The 20,600-nt window shown below is 41.2% G+C and overlaps 1 protein-coding gene across 4 annotated transcripts in view; it reads left to right on the forward strand.

The window, feature by feature from the left end:
• Positions 1–20,600, forward strand: part of atad2b (ATPase family AAA domain containing 2B) — a 299,539-nt gene that overhangs the window by 129,291 nt on the left and 149,648 nt on the right. For all 4 annotated transcript variants that reach the window (XM_060917745.1, XM_060917747.1, XM_060917746.1 and 1 more), the window contains one exon: positions 13,285–13,420. In XM_060917745.1, coding sequence (XP_060773728.1) covers positions 13,285–13,420 — 136 coding nt within the window. The remainder of the gene's footprint in view (positions 1–13,284; positions 13,421–20,600) is intronic.

A 20,600-nucleotide genomic window follows, 5' to 3' on the forward strand; every position in this document is an offset into this window, starting at 1 on the left:
TAAAGATCATGTGGACACGCCAGAAGGCTATTGGAAAAATGTTTTGTGGATGGATGAGACCAAAATAGAACTTTGTGGTTCAAATGTGAAGTGTTATGTTTGGAGAAAGGAAAACACTGCATTCCAGCATAAGAACCTTATCCCATCTGTGAAACATGGTGGTAGTGGTGGTATCATGGTTTGGGCCTGTTTTGCTGCATCTGGACCAGGACAGCTTGCCATCATTGATGGAACAAGGAATTCTGAATTATACCAGCAAATTCTAAAGGAAAATGTCAGGACATCTGTCCATGAACTGAATCTCAAGAGAAGGTGGGTCATGCAGCAAGACAACGACCCTAAGCACACAAGTCGTTCTACCAAAGAATGGTTAAAGAAGAATAAAGTTAATGTTTTGGAATGGCCAAGTCAAAGTCCTGACCTTAATCCAATCGAAATGTTGTGGAAGGACCTGAAGCGAGCAGTTCATGTGAGGAAACCCACCAACATCCCAGAGTTGAAGCTGTTCTGTATGGAGGAATGGGTTAAAATTCCTCCAAGCCGGTGTGCAGGACTGATCAACAGTTACCGGAAATGTTTAGTTGCAGTTATTGCTGCACAAGGGGGTCACACCAGATACTGAAAGCAAAGGTTCACATACTTTTGCCACTCACAGACATGTAATATTGGATCATTTTCCTCAATAAATAAATGACCAAGTGTAATATTTTTTTCTCATTTGTTTAACTGGGTTCTCTTTATCTACTTTCAGGACTTGTATGAAAATCTGATGATGTTTTAGGTCATATTTATGCAGAAATATAGAAAATTCTAAAGGGTTCACAAACTTTCAAGCACCACTGTGTATGTGTGTATAATATAAAATTTTGATTATGCTATAGTGTTTGAGTTTTCAAATCTGATTGATTGGTTAGAAGGAGAGCAGTTCTAACTATAACATAAATAATTAGGTTTCTCTTCATCCACTCCTTCATGTACCTCATACACAGGGAGTTGTGGATGCTTCACATAATCCAAAGCCTAATAAGTTTGGGCGGACGATATCGAAACTGGTTCTGTCCGGTCATTTTTTCGTTTCCAGGCCATATCTTTTAAAACTACTGAAGATATCGTCATAAAACTTGGTATACGTATCAAGCAACATGTGAACTGGTGCCTTTTGCTATTTAGGATTTTTGAAAAAAGTATTTTTCAAATTTTTACGTAAAAAATAGATTTTGACTTAGTTTCTGAGAGCAGTGTTCGTTTCCAGAGCATATATCCAAAACTGTTCGTGATACGGATTTGAAACTTGGTATACATGTTAACAAGGTGATGTAGATGTGCCTTTTCAGACTTCGTTTCTCAGGTTAGTCTTATGGGTAGGTTTTGTTTCCGGAGCAGAGCTTGAAAACTATGAGTGGTATGGTCTTGAAAGTTGGTATCTGTATTGATTTTAAGTAATGTATATGTGCCTTTTGATATGTGAGAAATTTTTAGCTCACCTGGACCAAAGGTCCAGTGGGTTTATGCCATGGGCTGCTGAGGTCAGTGTAAAGAGGTAGGGTTGGGTTCCTGCAGCAGAACTTAAAAATGTGGCAAGTAATATCTTGAAACTTGGTATACAGGGTGGGGGATATAGATGACTCGGCCTTCTTGTTTGCAGATTTTTATTTATTTTTAAAAAATCATTCATATACTTTTTTCTTCCTTTGGTAAATATATTTGGGAACGTTTTTGGTTTGGAGATGTTTAACTTGATTAACTTGTATTAGCTTTGTGAGAGTAGTGGAGAGGCTGGTGAGGGAATGACTATCATAGCTTGCTCCACAGCTTTGTTGAATACTCAATTCTGATAGAAATTAACCAATCTCATTTCTGTATAACAGGCCATTGCTTTGGACCACATAATTAACAGAAGCAATAAAATAATTTTTAAATTAATATTTTATCTAAGATTATTGCTTCGTTTGTTGCTGTGTAATAAACGGGATATTGTACAGCGAGCTGGTCGTTCTTATATCATGTCTGGGTTTTATTTCGCAATAAAGACTGGCTCGCTGTACGTAAAGCTTCCATAACAGTGATGACCGGGACTAACTTGTCTTGCGAATGTTCCGCATCATTAAATGTAACTATAATCTATTAAAATGCGCAGCACGTAGCTCATTAATAAATTAAAAATTTTAATCATTGGCGAATCACTATGGTATAAGCTGAATAACTCATTATGGACCATACTATTATACAGTGCCTTGCAAAAGTATTCATCCCCCTTTGTGTGTTGTTGCATTACAAGCTGGAATTAAAATGCATTTTTGGAGGGTTAGCACCATTTGATTTACACGACATGCCTACAACTTTTAAAGGTGCAAATTGTTGTTTTATTGTGATGCAAACAATAATTAAGAAGAAAAAACAGAAATCTGGAGTGTGCATAGGTATTCACCCCCAACGTCAATACTTTGTAGAGCCACCTTTTGCTGCAATTACAGTTGCAAGTCTCTTGTCTCTATTAGCTTAGCACATCTAGCCACTGGGATTTTTGCCCATTCCTCAAGGCAAAACTGCTCCAACGCCTTCAAGTTAGATGGGCTGCATTGGTGTACAGCAGTCTTCAAGTTATGCCACAGATTCTCAATTGGATTGAGGTCTAGGATTTGATTAGGCCATTCCAAGACGTTTAAAATTTTCCCTTTAAACCACTCCAGTGTAGTTTTAGCAATATGTTTAGGGTCATTTGTCCTGCTGGAACGTGAGCCTTTGCCCCAGTCTCAAACCTCTGGCTGACTCAAACAGGTTTTCCTCCAGAATTGCCCTGTATTTAGTGCCATCCATCTTTCCTTCAGTCCTGACCAGCTTTCCTGTCCCTGCAGATGAAAAATATCCCCACAGCATGATGTTGCCACCACCATGCTTCGCTGCAGTAGTGGTGATCTCAGGGTTTATGCCACATGGCATTTCCCATGATGGCCAGAAAGATCAATTTTAGTCTCATTTGACCAGAGAATCTTTTTGCATGTGTTTGGGAAGTCTGCCACATGTAAACTCCAAACATGTTTTCTTAAGCAATGGCTTTTTTCTGGCCACTCTTCCATAAAGTCCCGCTCTATGGAGTGTACAGCTTAAAGTGGTCCTATGGACAGATACTCCCATCTCCGCTGTGGATCTTTGCAGCTCCTTCAGTGTTATCTTTGGTGTCTTTGTTGCATCTCTGATTAATGCCCTCCTTGCCCGGTCTGTGAGTTTTGGTGGGCGGCCTTCTCTTGTCAGGTTTGTAGTGGTGCCATATTCTTTCCATTTTGCTATAATGGATTTAATGGTGCTCCCTGGGATATTCAAAGTTTGGGATATTTTTTATAACCCAACCCTGATCTATACTTCTCCACAACTTTGTCTCTGACCTGTTTGGAGGCTCCTTGGTTTTCATGTTGCTTGCTTAGTAGTGTTGCAGAGTCAGGGTCCTTCCAGAACAGGTTGATTTGTACAGACATCATGTGACAGATCATGTGACACTTTGCACGCAGGTGGATCTTAATCAACTAATTGTGTGACTTGTGAAGTGAATTGGTTGGACCAGCTCTTATTTACGGGTTTCATACGAAAGGCGGTGAATACTTATGCACACTCCAGATTTCTGTTTTTTCATCTTATTGTGTCACAATATTTAAAAAAAAAATTCTCCTTTAAAGTTGTAGTGTAGGTTTGTTGGCAAACCTCAAGATAATACAGTGTATTCCAAGTATTGTGATCAGTCCTGTGAAACTTGCTGCTTGCTGGCTACGCAAGGCAGAGCACTACCTCCATCCTGGAACAGCTGAGTCTCGGGTGAAATGCTTCTCTCAATGCCAGATGTGAACATGTGATATTTAGACTTCATTACACCCTGATTGTTACTACAAGCCAACAGTATTCACTGTAGATACTACAGAAGGGACAGTTAGGACACCGGTGAAGCAGCACTCCTTCACACATGGACAGCAGAGGACAGATCTGCACAGTGGGCTTTATTGACTGAATTAATATCATGTATCCAGCAATAACTGTAAAATGGTACTAGGATCATAAAAGAAATGTTTCCTTTGTGACCAAGCAGAAAGCAGAGTTTCCCAGCATTGGTTTGTCATTTGATGTCCAGTGCCCTTTACTTTTATAGGCGTTTTTGCTGATCTTTACATTTTCTCACTCTCTGTGAGGTCCATCTTGCTCCTTTTTTTTTCTTTTTCCCCCTTTAGCTTATTGTAATTAACTGTCCTGTGTTAGGATTCTTAAACAGTCTCATTTGACTTCCATCATTCATAGTAGTTGATGATGGATGTTTGGAAGTTCTCTCATTTGGGGCTTTAGACAGTACGATGCCAAAGCCAGAAACTACCCTTTTGTTTTCAATCAAATGACCATTCAGTACTTATTATTTGTTAACAGTAATGATGGCAATATATACAGTATATTAATTCAGTTTTTGTCAATTATCCGTGTGATTCCTGAGTAATAACGGTAATGAACATTAATGATGGGACGGCACAATGGTGTAGTGGTGAGCAGCAAGAAGGCTCTGGGTTCGAGCCCAGTGGCCGAAGGGGGGCCGTTCTGTGTGGAGTTTGCATGTTCTCCCCGTGTCTGTGGGTTTCCTCTGGGTGCTCCGGTTTCCCCCGACAAGTTCAAAGACATGTGGTTAGATTTAACATGGGGCAGTCGTGACCTGAAGGTTGGGGCTGAAGTGCCCTTGAACAAGGTACCTAACCCCCACCTGTTCCCTGGGTGCTGTAGCATAGCTGCCCTCTGCTCTGTGTGTGTCTGTGTTTATTGCTCACATTTGTATGTTCACTGCTTCAGATGGGTTAAATGCAGAGGAGGAGTTTCACTGTGTGCTCAAGTCTGTGCTTGAGTGTACGTGTGATTTAAATAAAGCCTTCTTCTTCTTGGAATGTAGTTAACAGAAAATGACACACAACTTTGTATATTTGTAATCTCATCTCATTATCTCTAGCCGCTTTATCCTGTTCTACAGGGTCGCAGGCAAGCTGGAGCCTATCTCAGTTGACTACAGGCGAAAGGCAGGGTACACCCTGGACAAGTCACCAGGTCATCACAGGGCTGACACATAGACACAGACAACCATTCACACTCACATTCACACCTACGGTCAATTTAGGCCAAGTTTACATTAGACCGTATCTGTCTCGTTTTCTTCGCGGATGCACTGTCCGTTTACATTAAAACGCCGGGAAACGGGAATCCGCCAGGGTCCACGTATTCAATCTAGATCGTGTCTGGTCCGGTGCTGTGTAAACATTGAGAATACGCGGATACGCTGTGCTGAGCTCTAGCTGGCGTCGTCATTGGACGACGTCACTGTGACATCCACCTTCCTGATTCGCTGGCGTTGGTCATGTGACGCGACTGCTGAAAAACGGCGCGGACTTCCGCCTTGTATCACCTTTCATTAAAGAGTATAAAAGTATGAAAATACTGCAAATACTGATGCAAATACTGCCCGTTGTGTAGTTATGATTGTCTGTAGGCTTGCCATCCTTCCACTTGCAAGTGGTAAGTGATATGCGCTGGGATCACACACACAGCGGCTCAGTCCCGAATCACTGCTTGTGCACTTCACTCGCGCGCTCTGTGAGCTGCGCAGGGCCGGAGTGCGCACCCTCCAGAGGGCACTCGCTGTTCAGGGCGGAGTGATTTGGAGCGCAGGATGCCTGCGGAGCCGAGCGTATCCGTGTACTGGCGTTGCTGTGTGCACGCGAATCGTGTATTGGTGTTGCTGTGTGCACACTAATCGTTTTAAAAACGTTAATCTGATGATCCGCTGATACGGTCTAATGTAAACCCCACCTTAGAGTCACCAGTTAACCTAACCTGCATGTCTTTGGACTGTGGGGGAAACCGGAGCACCCGGAGGAAACCCACGCGGACACGGGGAGAACATGCAAACTCCGCACAGAAAGGCCCTCGCCGGCCACGGGGCTCGAACCCGGACCTTCTTGCTGTGAGGCGACAGCGCTAACCGCTACACCACCGTGCCGCCCGTATATTTGTAATATTGATCTGTATGACTGAAAATGATAATTTACTGTACATTTTCTCATCATTGTCTGCTGCCATATAATGGACAGAAAGTAGAGAATGGCCATTTGATTAAAAACAAATTGGTCGTCTCTGACATCTGCACAGGATTATATCCACACACGAAGGAGCATGTCTCCAATCGAGTTTTGCTGTGGCACATCCTCTAGAAAGACAGCAAGATTGCAGAGAGGCTTTTTATACTATGAGCTGAGCAGAATGCTGCTCTTCGCTAGGAGAGAGGAAAGGACACTTCACCTACAATGGAGGGAAAAATCAAGTGGACTCAGGAAGGGAAAATATGATTCTGCAGGTGCTTAGCGTGAGTCGATTTGCTCCACTTTTGTGCAGTTTGTTGATGCTTTTTATGAAGCCATAGCACTTCTTTTTCTCCACCTGGCCCCTTTTAATGCATTTTCTCAATCTCCAAAGCTTGCTTCAGTGATCATACCTTCGGACACAGGCTGAATTGTCTCGTGTGCATATTAAACCTGTGATCCATCAGGCCAAGTGCACTACTTGGCTCTATCCTTAAGGTGGCAGTGTTTCAATTTCATTGAAACCAATTATTATTCCATTGTTATGAATCATTCATGCATCCCATGCAAACCTCAGGAAAGTGTAATAATCAGAATGACTTCCTACTGCTTAGGTTTTCGAAAGTTGGATTCAGCCATCTGAGAACAGCTTTATTGAGGCATTTGTATCATGTCTGACTTTTGCTAAGACTCCATGTCACTGTAGTTGCAATACTTGCCTTCCTTATATGCAAAGGTTTATGGGCATTTATCGAGTTTAATACAGTGGTGCTTGAAAGTTTGTGAACCCTTTAGAATTTTCTATATTTCTGCATAAATATGACCTAAGTATGAAAATCAGATTTTCACACAAGTCCTAAAAGTAGATAAAGAGAACCCAGATAAACAAATGAGACAAAAATATTATACTTGGTCATTTATTTATTGAGGAAAATGATCCAGTATTACATATTTGTGAGTGGCAAAAGTATGTGAACCTTTGCTTTCAGTATCTGGTGTGACCCCCTTGTGCAGCAATAACTGCAACTAAACGTTTCCGGTAACTGTTGATCAGTCCTGCACACCGGCTTGGAGGAATTTTAGCCCGTTCCTCCGTACAGAACAGCTTCAACTCTGGGATGTTGGTGGGTTTCCTCACATGAACTGCTCACTTCAGGTCCTTCCACAACATTTCGATTGGATTAAGGTCAGGACTTTGACTTGGCCATTCCAAAACATTAACTTTATTCTTCTTTAACCATTCTTTGGTAGAACGACTTGTGTGCTCAGGGTCGTTGTCTTGCTGCATGACCCACCTTCTCTTGAGATTCAGTTCATGGACAGATGTCCTGACTAGGGTTGGGCGGTATTACGGTAAGAAGGTATCCCGAGGTATCCAAAAGTACCAACGGTATCGGTCTCATTACCGTCATTTTAAAAAAATATATAATATCTAAATAAATATGGAGTACATGAGGTCATAATATAAAATAATAAATTGAAGATCATCCCGAATAACTGTGTGATCGTATTTTCACTAATTCTATCAATTTCCTAAAGAAGTTTTCATCGCGTGCAGGGTTGTTTATGTCGTTACCATGGCAACCCTGCGTGACATTTTGGAGTCTGACAGAAAGCTTCGCAAGAGACTGAGCCCGGGGGTGTCATGGCTCAGATGGCTAAGGCACCGTATTATAAATCCGGGGACCCGGGTTCGATTCCGACCCAAGGTTATTTCCCGATCCCGTCTCTCTCTCCCCCGCTCATTTCCTGTCTCTCTATACTGTCCTATCTAAAAAAAAAAAAAAGAGACTGAGACCGCGGTTGAAAGATGGCAAGTCAAGATAACGAGTTAGTGGCAAAAAAAAATACAACAGTGGCAGTATTTTGGTTTCAAACCAAACGAAAAATCTATTATGTCCCCTAAGGCACACCATAGCCTGGGGTACTCCACTTCCACGAGATCTCTCCAATGAGTTGTGTTTTGAGTAGGTTACATGAGTAACAACAAGGTAAAATAATATAACGTATGACATTTGGGATGTGGGTAATAAACGTTTGAAATGTCATCTACTGAAGAAACGGAAGAAAACATCGTAGCGTAAACTGTTAGGTTTCTGGTGGGAATTAGCAATGCGCTTGCTATCTTTGTTGGGTGTGTTAAACCGTATGGATTTAAGTGGAATAATTGTAAGGAGTTATGTGATCAAGACAACGTTTTAAGCAAGGTAAGGCCATTTGATTATTAATTTCCCCGCCATGGCATGCCGTGGGCCCATATGATTTTGCCTTGTGCAGCTATCACGCATTTGAATTAGGTTCGCCTCATTTGCGCTGAAGAATATGGTTTATCGCGCAGTCTAAACGGACTTGGGTGTTGGTTGATTTTCTTTTCTTTTTTTTATTTCCCATGCTTGAAAGGGTATGATCCTGCTCATCGTGTACTTTTTTTTTTGATGGAGTAGGTGAAATAGGTCTGCAAATGGCGTTTCAACGCAGACATGTGTAAACGACAGTTGAATGCTATTTTCAAGATGAAGGAAGAGTTGCGTGATGCTTTGAAATATCTCTTAATGCTAGTGTTGCCACACGTCCAGGTTTTTCCGGGATTGTCCCGGTTTTTTGTGGAAAATGGAAAATGTCCAGGAAAATGGAATAACCTTCCCGGGACACGTTTTGTCCCGATTTTTTACTTCCTCACATTATCCCCATTGAAATAAACACAAATCATTAATGTTTCTCGCAGCCACTTAACATATTAATAGTTTTCACGTAAGCGGGCATATTGTAGGCAGCTGCTTGTGTGGCCTCACCGAATGTTTGCGCACGCAGCCAGTCGCCGTTGCTAGGTGATCGTGGTCAACACAACGGCGGCCGCGCGAAATCAAAGATACTGGAATACCGTAATACCAAACAATAGGTGAGAGTTCCCTTGGTCGGTGCGCGAGTAGGCTGGCTGTCTACTTCCTATGTTCTGATTCTGATAAAGGCTGGTTCTAAAGCCTGGGCCAATTTCATCAATAAATGAATCATTAAATAAATCATTAAATATATCAAAAAAGAATGCCTGAACACTGGCGTGAGAAATGAATAAATCAGTTGTCCCAATAACATAGCACCTCTCTCTTGTGATTAAAACAAAGGATTAGGGCTATTTGGTATGATACGGTAGTCTAACTTTTAAAGTTCAGTTCTCCAGAGAAAAGGCTAAAACAACAACGAAGCAGACTGAGAGAAATTATATTGATTATATTTGTATTATTTTGATTTGGAAACGGAATGGGAGGAGAGACTCTTCAGGGGGCTGTTAGCCTACTATTAAATATTTGTTTAAAAAAAATTGGCGTCCAAATAAGATCATTCCTATATGAACTTATTTTTTGTAATAATATTTGTGGTAGTGCCCATTTAAGGGTTAAGAAGACAAAATTAATTTTAACTAAACGCCTAACTGCACCAGTTGAACTGTTTTATTTTTAAACGTGAACATTCACATAAGGCATCGTAGATGTGCGTGTCCGCAGCCCTCAACCCCCGCGCTCGTACGTGCGCGCAGGCGCGGCCGCCGACCGATGTGTCCCGGTTTTTTACAACTCAGATGTGGCAACCCTACTTAATGCACAAAATTCGCTTTGCTGCTTAATCCATACCACAGTGCACACAATTCGCTATGCTGCTTTTAAATAGTACATTTGAGGCATAGGCGCACGTTACACAGTAGGCCGAAACAAAATATTATTTTTTTCTCGGTAATACCGTATACCCCGGGAAAACACAGAGACGGTTTAAAGGTATCAAAATTTGGATACCGCCCAACCCTAGTCCTGACGTTTTCCTTTAGAATTCACTGGTGTAATTCAGAATTCATTGTTCCATCAATGATGGCAAGCCGTCCTGGCCCAGATGCAGCAAAACAGGCCCAAACCATGATACTACCACCACCATGTTTCACAGATGGGATAAGGTTCTTATGCTGGAATGCAGTGGTTCCTTTTCTCCAAACATAACGCTTCTCATTTAAACCAACAAGTTCTATTTTGGTCTCATCCGTCCACAAAACATTTTTCCAATAGATAGTTTTCACATGACGTCACAGAGTCGGGGATTCCCTGGTGGCGGCCATCTTGGAGGGCTAGCTTACCGTACGGGTCACTGAGCACACATTGTAGCGCGCGAGTTACATTCATTTATATATTATTTACATTTATAGTTACATTACTACTATTTAAAGCTAGCAATGGTGCAAACTTGTTGTATTCACGGCTGTCGTAATAGGTCAAATGATGAAATCAAGCGGAGCTTTTATGTAATTCCCACTGTAAGGGAGCACGGAGGCGAGCAAACAAAGAAACTCGGCATACAAAGGAGGAATCAATGGCTTGCGGGAATCAACCGCAAGGATTATCAGCCTTCCAAACACAGCAGAGTCTGCTCCGATCATTTTATAAGTGGTAAGTTGTTTAAATAAACAATCAATTGTGTTTAAGTTTGTTTTTGGAAACCAAAACATCGTGTAAACAATCTCTAGAGAATGCCTAACTGGAGCCGCTGAGTGTACGTTTACATTGTAATGTACACTAATATCGCTCACGCAAGGGTCATTTTTGAAAAACATTTTAGGTCTATTCTGTATGATTTGATTTGTGTTTAATCAACTTATTACGGTTGCATAACATTCAACAGTCTATTTAATGCTAGAATATATACAGTTGTATATAACAGACAGCCTCTAAAGTTTGATGAAGTCAGTTTCAGGCTTTGGAGTTTGGTTAGGCTAAATCATATTAAACCATAGAGAAATATAGGCCTTCTACTCAGCCACCAGATGCAAAGTAATATTGCACATTATTCATAATAGTAGTAAGACAGTTTCAGTAAGTAAAATACACGAGTGTGCCAAGTGATTGATAATTAAAAAAACATGGTCCGTTTTGTTTGCCCACCAAGATGGCGGCTGGGGGGCGTTCCCCGGGATGCCGTGACGTCAGTGAAAACTATCTATAGCCTTCTGGCTTGTCCACGTGATCTTTAGCAAACTGCAGACGAGCAGCAATGTTCTTTTTGGAGAGCAGTGGCTTTCTCCTTGCAACCCTGCCATGCACACCCTTGTTGTTCAGTGTTCTCCTGATGGTGGACTCGTGAACATTAACATTAGCCAATGTGAGAGAGGCCTTCAGTTGCTTAGAAGTTACCCTGGGGTCTTTTGTGACCTCGCCAACTATTACACACCTTGCTCTTGGAGTGATCTTTGTTGGTCGACCACTCCTGGGGAGGGTAACAATGGTCTTGAATTTCCTTCATTTGTACACAATCTGTCTGACTGTGGATTGGTGGAGTCCAAACTCTTTAGAGATGGTTTTGTAACCTTTTCCAGCCTGATGAGCATCAACAATGCTTTTTCTGAGGTCCTCAGAAATCTCCTTTGTTCGTGCCATGATACACTTCCACAAACATGTGTTGTGAAGATCAGACTTCGATAGATCCCTGTTCTTTAAATAAAACAGGGTGCCCACTCACACCTGATTGTCATCCCATTCATTGAAAACACCTGACTCTAATTTCACCTTCAAATTAACTGCTAATCCTAGAGGTTCACATACTTTTGCCACTCACAGATATGTAATATTGGATCATTTTCCTCAATAAATAAATGACCAAGTATAATAATTTTGTCTCGTTTGTTTAACTGGGTTCTCTTTATCTACTTTTAGGACTTGTGTGAAAATCTGATGATGTTTTAGGTCATATTTATGCAGAAATATAGAAAATTCTAAAGGTTTCACAAACTTTCAAGCACCACTGTAGCTGCCCTTAGGTAAATGTGCTTCAAATCCTCGGTTTTCTGTTCTTTCTCTAGTATGGGGGGAAAGTTGCCATTTTCTCTGGTAATTGTACATACAATAGATAGAAGTTAGGTTGGAAAAATGAAAATGCCTGAATCCAAAATTATTTAAAGCTACATGAATATTCCTCGCATCCTCACTTCTGTGTCTATTCCTGGTCAAGTTGTCAGGAATTCTAACTTGTCACAGAGCCATTTGCCCTATTGTTCTTGTGCTGAGATGGTTTTATTTGTAAGCTTTAAATCTTCTTCAGAGTTGGGTTAATTTTTATCCCCCGCTGGCCGAAAAGCCTGAAGGGGGATTATGTCGTGCCAATTTCTGTCTGTCTGTCCATCCCGGGAAGGGCGTTCACCTTCTGAAATCAACTCCTTTCACAATTTTTGGAGGAATTTCATGAAATGTGACGGGATTCTTTGTTATACCGGTATGTCGGTAATACACATATATTGTAATTTCGTTAAATTTGGTCATATTTTACCAGAGTTACAGCCCTTGATTAACAAAATTATACTTTGACAATTTCATGAGTGTGTTTTCCTTCTGAAATCAACTCCTCTCACAATTTGTAGAGGAATTTCATCAAAGCTGGTAAAATGCATTGTTGTATGTCGGGAGTACGCATATTATTTTGTTCAATTCGGTCGCATTTTACCAGAGTTGTGGCCATTGATTAACAATCTTGTACTTTGACAATTTCATGAAGGCCCTCTGACATCATGATTTTTGGATGAATTTCTTGAAGCTTGGCAAAAGGCCTTGTTATGTGACGGTAATATTAATATTACTGTGATTTAATTTTGTTTGTGAAAATTTTACCAGAGTTTTGAGCCTTAATTTAAATAACTTGACAATTTCATGAGGGTATGCGTTCTTCTGCAATCAACTCCTCTCACAATTTGTGGACGAATTTCACCAAACTTGGCAAAAGTCTTTGTTATATGACCGTTATACGCACATTGAAATTTTGTTTAATTTGGGGAATTTTTACCAGAGTTATGCCCTTGATTATTAACAAACTTGCACTTTTGGCAAGTTCATCAAGGTGTGCTTGCTTTCTGAACTCAACTTCCCTCACAATTTTTGTTGTCCCCCGCTGGCCGAAAGGCCTGAAGGGGGATTATGTCTCGGCAATGTCTATCCGTCCGTCCATCCCAGGAAGGGTGCTCACCATCTGAAATCAACTCCTTTTAAAATTTTTGGAGGAATTTCACAAAACTTGACCAGATTCTTTGTTATATGTCGGTAATACGCATATTGCTCTTTTGTTCAATTCAGTTGCGTTTTACCAGAGTTATGGCACAGTTGCCAGTGGGGGATATTGTGCTCTCAGAGCACTCTTGTATATATTTAATATTGTCGTGTGTGTGTAGGTCAAGTGCATCTTCAGTCACTCGTATGGTGAAGTGGTGTGTCTAACAACACCTGGGGAAGAGGACTGCAAAAAGTTCTTCAGTGATCTCATACTGGTGCAAGCAGCCAAGCCACCGCTCCGCCCGAGGAAAAAAGGTACGACAATGGCATATGCATATCTATACAGGGGTGTGTGTGTGTGCGCAGATTTTCCGAATGTTACTTGACTTAATTAAAATAAAATCCTCAAAGTTGAGTTCCATCACTTGCTCATGGTTACGTCTGCAGCTTGAATCTCATTGTCTCTGTTTAGAAGAGACTCCTAAATCCCAGGCTGTGTACCGTCAGCATCGTAAAATAGCTCCCTCATCTTACTGCTGTGTCAGTGTTGATTGTATGTGTTACCATAGCTTCAAATTGGCTGATTGAATTTATTACCAGGTTGATTGGAGTGTAACAGGATTTTACAGAGCACACACTGCCCCTCCAGCTGCTAAGCATGCCTTGAGCAAGAGGAGTGGAGCTGGTAAGGCACCAAGGTCTTTGCTGTAGTATAGTGTTGAACAAAAAGGCAGGCTTTCAACCAAAAGCAGTACGCTATAGTATAATGGTTTCGGTTTTACTGTTCGTTACAACTAATAGCATACGATTAGCCTTTGGTTTAACACACCTTATTTAAACAAAACAAAAAACAGAATTCACTCATTTAATGTTCTTCACACCTTACACCTGGAAAGCAACGCCCTGTACGTGTTTATCAAACATGCAGCACCGACGCATACTCCTGGGCTGTGTGCGCCACATTCAGGAAAGCAAAACGGGTCTCCAGAAAAACTTATGAAAGTGGGGGGGGCCCTATTTAACAGTCTAAAGCAGTTCTGAAACTTTGACTGCATGGAGAACAGATTTGCAGGAAGTTGTTGTGTAAACAAAATACATCCATTGCCTTTATAAATTTTCACAACAGCAATATAAACTGATTAGAAAAATCCCCACTGTTTTCTCTGGTTTCTCATTTATAACCCACTTCCTGGCTTCCTAAATCGATACGTTTACGAGGCCTGAATTTCACCAATCTCTTGCAGGTGTCAACTAGACAAGCATGTGTAAGATGTACTTGTGTAAGGTGAAGTTGTGTTTCGACAGTGTGGAAAAGAAATAAGCCCCAATCCTCGACTTGTGTTCGAGGTCAAGCTCCAAACGTTTTGTAAAATACATGAGTAACTGAACATTACTTTTGCTTTAAAAGTCAGAAAGAGCTGGAAGCTTCCCACCCAAAGACTGTTTTAAAATCTTGTGTTTGGGGGCACTTTGGCTTCTTGGTCGGTTGAGATGTTGACTGTCAGTGAATGGTGGATGGAAACGTTAGTGGGTCGAATCTGCCAAGTCAGTTTGCGCTGGCGTTAATACCACAAACACGTGGCTCATTAGGTACAGGTGCGTGTCGAACTCTCTGCTCTCGGTCACTATAGATGACTTGCAGCCATGTGATCAAAATGTGCTACGCCACGAGTGTCCACCATGATGGTGGAGATGCAAAGCAACTAGGATGGCAGCTGCTGAAAGCATGTCTGTAAACAATGCTGAATTTTCTCAGTATTACCACAATTTGAACGATCGAGCGAAGATAGATATGTGTACTTCTGACCCGTATTTAAAAAAAGTCCGGCTTTTCTGAAGATTAGATGCTTCTACCAACCATTGAGTATGAATACGGGTCATTTCGTCTCATGACCATTTCGTCCAAAGCCTTTTTCATATGCACTATCAGTTATTTTATATTTCAGATTTGTTCGAAAAAAGGAATTCTCAATGGAATTTGACCAAAGCAAAACACCTTTTTGGAAAGCAAACGAGTGCCATAGTATGGGTCATGTAAAGTCTTTCGGCGCCGAGCAGCGCTCTCGCAGGGACTTCGTTCGCAAATCCCAGGCCGAGGCACGGTCCTACCGACCCGAGACCGTGCTGTTTCCAAGGGGGAGGCTTAAAGGGAGGTGCCTGTCAAATTTGGCTTCGCTGCGACCTCCGTTGGCGGACTTATTAATTTTTCAAACCGGCTGGATCGTAAATCTTTCGGCGTGGAGCAGCACTCTCGTGGAGCTTTCACTCGCGAGCACAGGAATACCTGAAATATAAAATAATTGATAGGCTTTGGATGGAATGATCATTTGGGCAAGTGTCCTGATCCCCTCCTCTCCGTTCTAAGCCTCATAGTTTCCTCTTTCCGAATCACGGACAGAATTCTAAAAAATCGGAACGTGCCACGGTCACGAATACTGTTGTGACCACAACCATATACAACACAAAGATATAGCACATAGCTAAAAGAACGCTTAAAGCAGTGGAAAAACAAAGAGTTGCGCATATGCGTCTGTTTTGTATGGAATGTCGCTTGACCCCGTATTTGTATCTCTGCCAACATGGCCGACATCTGGGTTTCTATTTTGCTTTGACGTCACTTGCAAGTCAAGGATAGTGGGTGTGATGAAAGAATGGGCTTTAAAATGTTCGTCAGCATGAAGACTCGCTGATGTAAGCCAGAGCTACCCTACTTTCATCAGCCCCTATCCAGCTGAGGTTAGAGCGTCATTGTATTTTTAGTAATAATTACACTTGCACTTGTACACATAGCTGGCTTTCTAGCCTTTCGACACAAATGGCCTGAAGCTTGACACGACACTCTGCCCATGGCCTGCTGCTAGCTGTACCCTCTGGCTACGAGAAAATTCCTAAGTTGAGCATTAAGGATTTTTCTCCCCTTCCACTCATGTCCCTTCAGTTAGTGTTTTGATCATTTTAAACTGTGCTTCACTTCGGATCTTGAAAGTTATTGGCCATCTCTGTGCAAAGAAGTCTGACTTGTGTATCAAAAGCTTAAAGCATATATGCAGAGCCATGGCCTCACTTTCGTTTATAAATGCCTTGAGACCTCAAGAATGGCACAGGAATAGTTTTAAGGGTTAACGATAAATCTAATATAGTAGTTTTTACGATTAAAGTGATTAATATAGGTAGCGGTCTGAGTGAATGACCTTGACGTCCGTAACGTCACAGCAGGAAGTCTATCGGTCTCATCGCCATTTCCGCTATACTAAAACACAGAGCTGAATGCAACTCCGATCCTCCATTTTGAGCTAATTTATCGCCATGCCACGTAGATGTGCCAGCAACATGACAGAAGGTGGATTTATGTTGCATTCTTGGCCCAAGAATGTTCAAATTGCAAAGAGTTGGACACGTTTTGCGAGAAGTTCATGGGCACATTGGGCGCCTGCGAAGTGGTCTCTCTCGTCTGCTCTGCACATTTTACTGAAGACTCATACGAAACCTCTGATCTGTTAAGGAGCGTTTGCTATAAGCCTGTAGTGAAAGAGGGTGCAGTACCAACAATTAAAGAAAAATAAAACAAGAAAAGGAAAGCATTTATTTTTTTAAAAGTAAAGTGAGTTTAGTTGCACCAGTTTTCCCAGAGTGAGCCGAGGGTTGTTGGTAAAACCCGGGACGGGACATATTGCTCGGGCAGCGCCCTCACCGCGGTTGTTGCTAAAACCGGTGACGTTCCGTCCCAGGTTTTAGTAATTGCCTGAGCTGAGCAGTAATGGCGGAGTACACGGTAATGGAGAAAACAGAGAACAAGTGGAGCAGCCGTCTGATTTCTGAACTGGATACTGCTGTCATCTCGCCCTTGCATGGCAGAAACGAATGAACGGAGAACTGAACGAACAACTGAAAGTCAGATTGTTTCAAAACAATCGGTCACAAGATCGGCCTTCAGGAAGCGAGAACAGAGATGGGTAAGCTCTGACTCTCATTTGGATAAAAAAAAAAAAAACCACCACGTTGTTTACCTGCATTTAGATTAATACATGTAACTTGTATTGTGTGTTTAAGTTAGCGGTATAAGATTATTTAATTTGCTTCAGATTGTGATTGTCTCAGTTCATCTGATTATTTAATTAGCCTTTTACGTTTTATCAGTGAAAATGCATGCATGTATACGTGTGCTGCATAAGTTATAACGCCCATCCTGTTTTAATGAGAGTCAACCCACAATCAATGAAGTCAAATCAGTCTTAGTTGAGCAAGTCGGTAACGCTATTTCTTACTTTCACCATAAATTTTTATTTATATGACTTTGGTCTATAGCTGTCAAAGGCCTCGGCCTTAAAACCGCTTACTGCTGTGACGTCATGTACTCAGGGCTGGCTGGCTCAGCGGGGCAGCTCGAATGCCAACTTTGCGGTTGATTTTAACTCTCAAAAATATATACCTGTATTTTTAATTCCCACTTATGCAGGATACAAGAGTCAAGGGTGGAGATACTATCCACTCAGAAATGTGTTTAAAAATAAAGGTTCTGCGTATCTGCTTTAAAATCAGTTTCTGGATCTGTATCTATTGGGGAAAAATGTTTGGTTCTATTATAATCACCATGTTTACCTTTCTTGCGTTATAGTTTCCCCCCTGAGTAGTTGTGCAGTTAACACAGCTATTCTGCTTGCTTGGGTGAAGTTGCTGTCCTTTGGATTTTCTGGCATTTTTAAATGGCATATCCTCTGGCTGTGTGTGTGTATATATGTGTGTATATATATATATATATATATATATATATATATATATATATATATATATATATATATATACACAACCCCGATTCCAAAAAAGTTGGGACAAAGTACAAATTGTAAATAAAAACGGAATGCAATGATGTGGAAGTTTCAAAATTCCATATTTTATTCAGAATAGAACATAGATGACATACCAAATGTTTAAACTGAGAAAATGTATCATTTAAAGAGAAAAATTAGGTGATTTTAAATTTCATGACAACACATCTCAAAGTTGGGACAAGGCCATGTTTACCACTGTGAGACATCCCCTTTTCTCTTTACAACAGTCTGTAAACGTCTGGGGACTGAGGAGACAAGTTGCTCAAGTTTAGGGATAGGAATGTTAACCCATTCTTGTCTAATGTAGGATTCTAGTTGCTCAACTGTCTTAGGTCTTTTTTGTCACATCTTCCGTTTTATGAAGCGCCAAATGTTTTCTATGGGTGAAAGATCTGGACTGCAGGCTGGCCAGTTCAGTACCCGGACCCTTCTTCTATGCAGCCATGATGCTGTAATTGATGCAGTATGTGGTTTGGCATTGTCATGTTGGAAAATGCAAGGTCTTCCCTGAAAGAGACGTCGTCTGGATGGGAGCATATGTTGCTCTAGAACCTGGATATACCTTTCAGGATTGATGGTGTCTTTCCAGATGTGTTAGCTGCCCATGCCACACGCACTGATGCAACCCCATACCATCAGAGATGCAGGCTTCTGAACTGAGCGCTGATGATAACTTGGGTCGTCCTTCTCCTCTTTAGTCCGAATGACATGGCGTCCCTGATTTCCATAAAGAACTTCACATTTTGATTCGTCTGACCACAGAACAGTTTTCCACTTTGCCACAGTCCATTTTAAATGAGCCTTGGCCCAGAGAAGACGTCTGCACTTCTGGATCATGTTTAGATACGGCTTCTTCTTTGAACTATAGAGTTTTAGCTGGCAACGGCGGATGGCACGGTGAATTGTGTTCACAGATAATGTTCTCTGGAAATATTCCTGAGCCCATTTTGTGATTTCCAATACAGAAGCATGCCTGTATGTGATGCAGTGCCGTCTAAGGGCCCGAAGATCACGGGCACCCAGTATGGTTTTCTTGCCTTGACCCTTACGCACAGAGATTCTTCCAGATTCTCTGAATCTTTTGATGATATTATGCACTGTAGATGATGATATGTTCAAACTCTTTGTAATTTTACACTGTCAAACTCCTTTCTGATATTGCTCCACTATTAGTCGGCGCAGAATTAGGGGGATTGGTGATCCTCTTCCCATCTTTCCTTCTGAAGGCCAATTTATGCTGACAACCCAGTCCTTGCAGACGGTGTCGCAGACAGTGTCTGCATAGCCCCCCCACCTTCGCAGACGCTCTGCGCGCACCTCCCAAAAATTGTGACCACCGCAGAAGCCTCGCAGACAGCGCCGCAGACAAGAGGGCTCTGATTGGTCCACTCTACATCCGCTGTACACGCACTTCCGCTTCCCTACTTTCCCGGTTTGTTTTGTTTTCACGACCGCCATTTTTAAAAACACGAGCGAAGATGGAGCAGCATGAAGAGCGGTTGACTGAGGAAGTGAGGAAGTACGTACATCTATACGACTCCAGTTCTAGTCATTATATATATAAAAAAAAAAAGTTCTAGTCATTATAAGTAACTGGAGGATAAACACTCCACTAACCACACCCACCAACTACTCCTAGCGACTTCGCGCCCCCTTGCGTTGTGCCAGTGAATAACATCGCGCACGCCTATTCCCCTGCTCAACGATAAATTACAACTGTCTGCGAAAAGCTATCTGCGAAAGCCTTGTCGCAAGAGCATACAGAGGCCTTGAGAGCCGCTGCCACTCCAAGATGCTCTTTTTATACCCAGTCATGTTAATGACCTATTGCCAATTGACCTAATGAGTTGCAATTTGGTCCTCCAGCTGTTCCTTTTTTGTACCTTTAACTTTTCCAGCCTCTTATTGCCCCGTCCCAACTTTTTTGAGATGTGTTGCTGTCATGAAATTTAAAATGAGCCAATATTTGGCATGAAATTTCAAAATGTCTCACTGTGGACATTTAATATGTTGTCTAGGTTCTATTGTGAATACAATATCAGTTTTTGAGATTTGTAAATTATTGCATTCCATTTTTATTTACAATTTGTACTTTGTCCCAACTTTTTTGGAATCGGGGTTGTGTGTGTGTGTGTGTGTATATATATATATATATATATATATATATATATATATATATATATATATATATATATATATATATAGATAGATAGATAGATAGATAGATAGATAGATGTTGAGTTTCTACTTTTGAGATTTGCAGTTTGTTGCGTCAGCAGTTAGTGGGCTTTGACGCTATACCAGAAATCCTGTACATTGCTGATAGATTTACTTTACTCTCAGGTATTGGTAATAAAGTGTGAAATGAAGTAGTATTTTTGCTTTCAAGTTGAATGCATCCTTGAAGCCTTGTTTTTGGTGTATTATGTATGTTAAGATCACTGTATGCTTAAATTAGGTTTATCCTGCCTTTTAAATTTTTTTTTCATAAAGTTAAGAAAATATCCCATATCCTGGTAAGTATCGGGGAAATTCTAAGTATGAAAATTTGAATACTGTTTGTCCAACAATTACAATCAGACAAAAAAAATCATCTCTCTCTGTTCCTGAAGACGAAGGATTTTCTGGCATTTTAATGGCGTATCCAAAGTCGAACGTTGAGATTC

This window comes from Neoarius graeffei, chromosome 3 (genome assembly GCF_027579695.1).
Source record: "Neoarius graeffei isolate fNeoGra1 chromosome 3, fNeoGra1.pri, whole genome shotgun sequence".
NCBI classification, from domain to species: domain Eukaryota; kingdom Metazoa; phylum Chordata; class Actinopteri; order Siluriformes; family Ariidae; genus Neoarius; species Neoarius graeffei.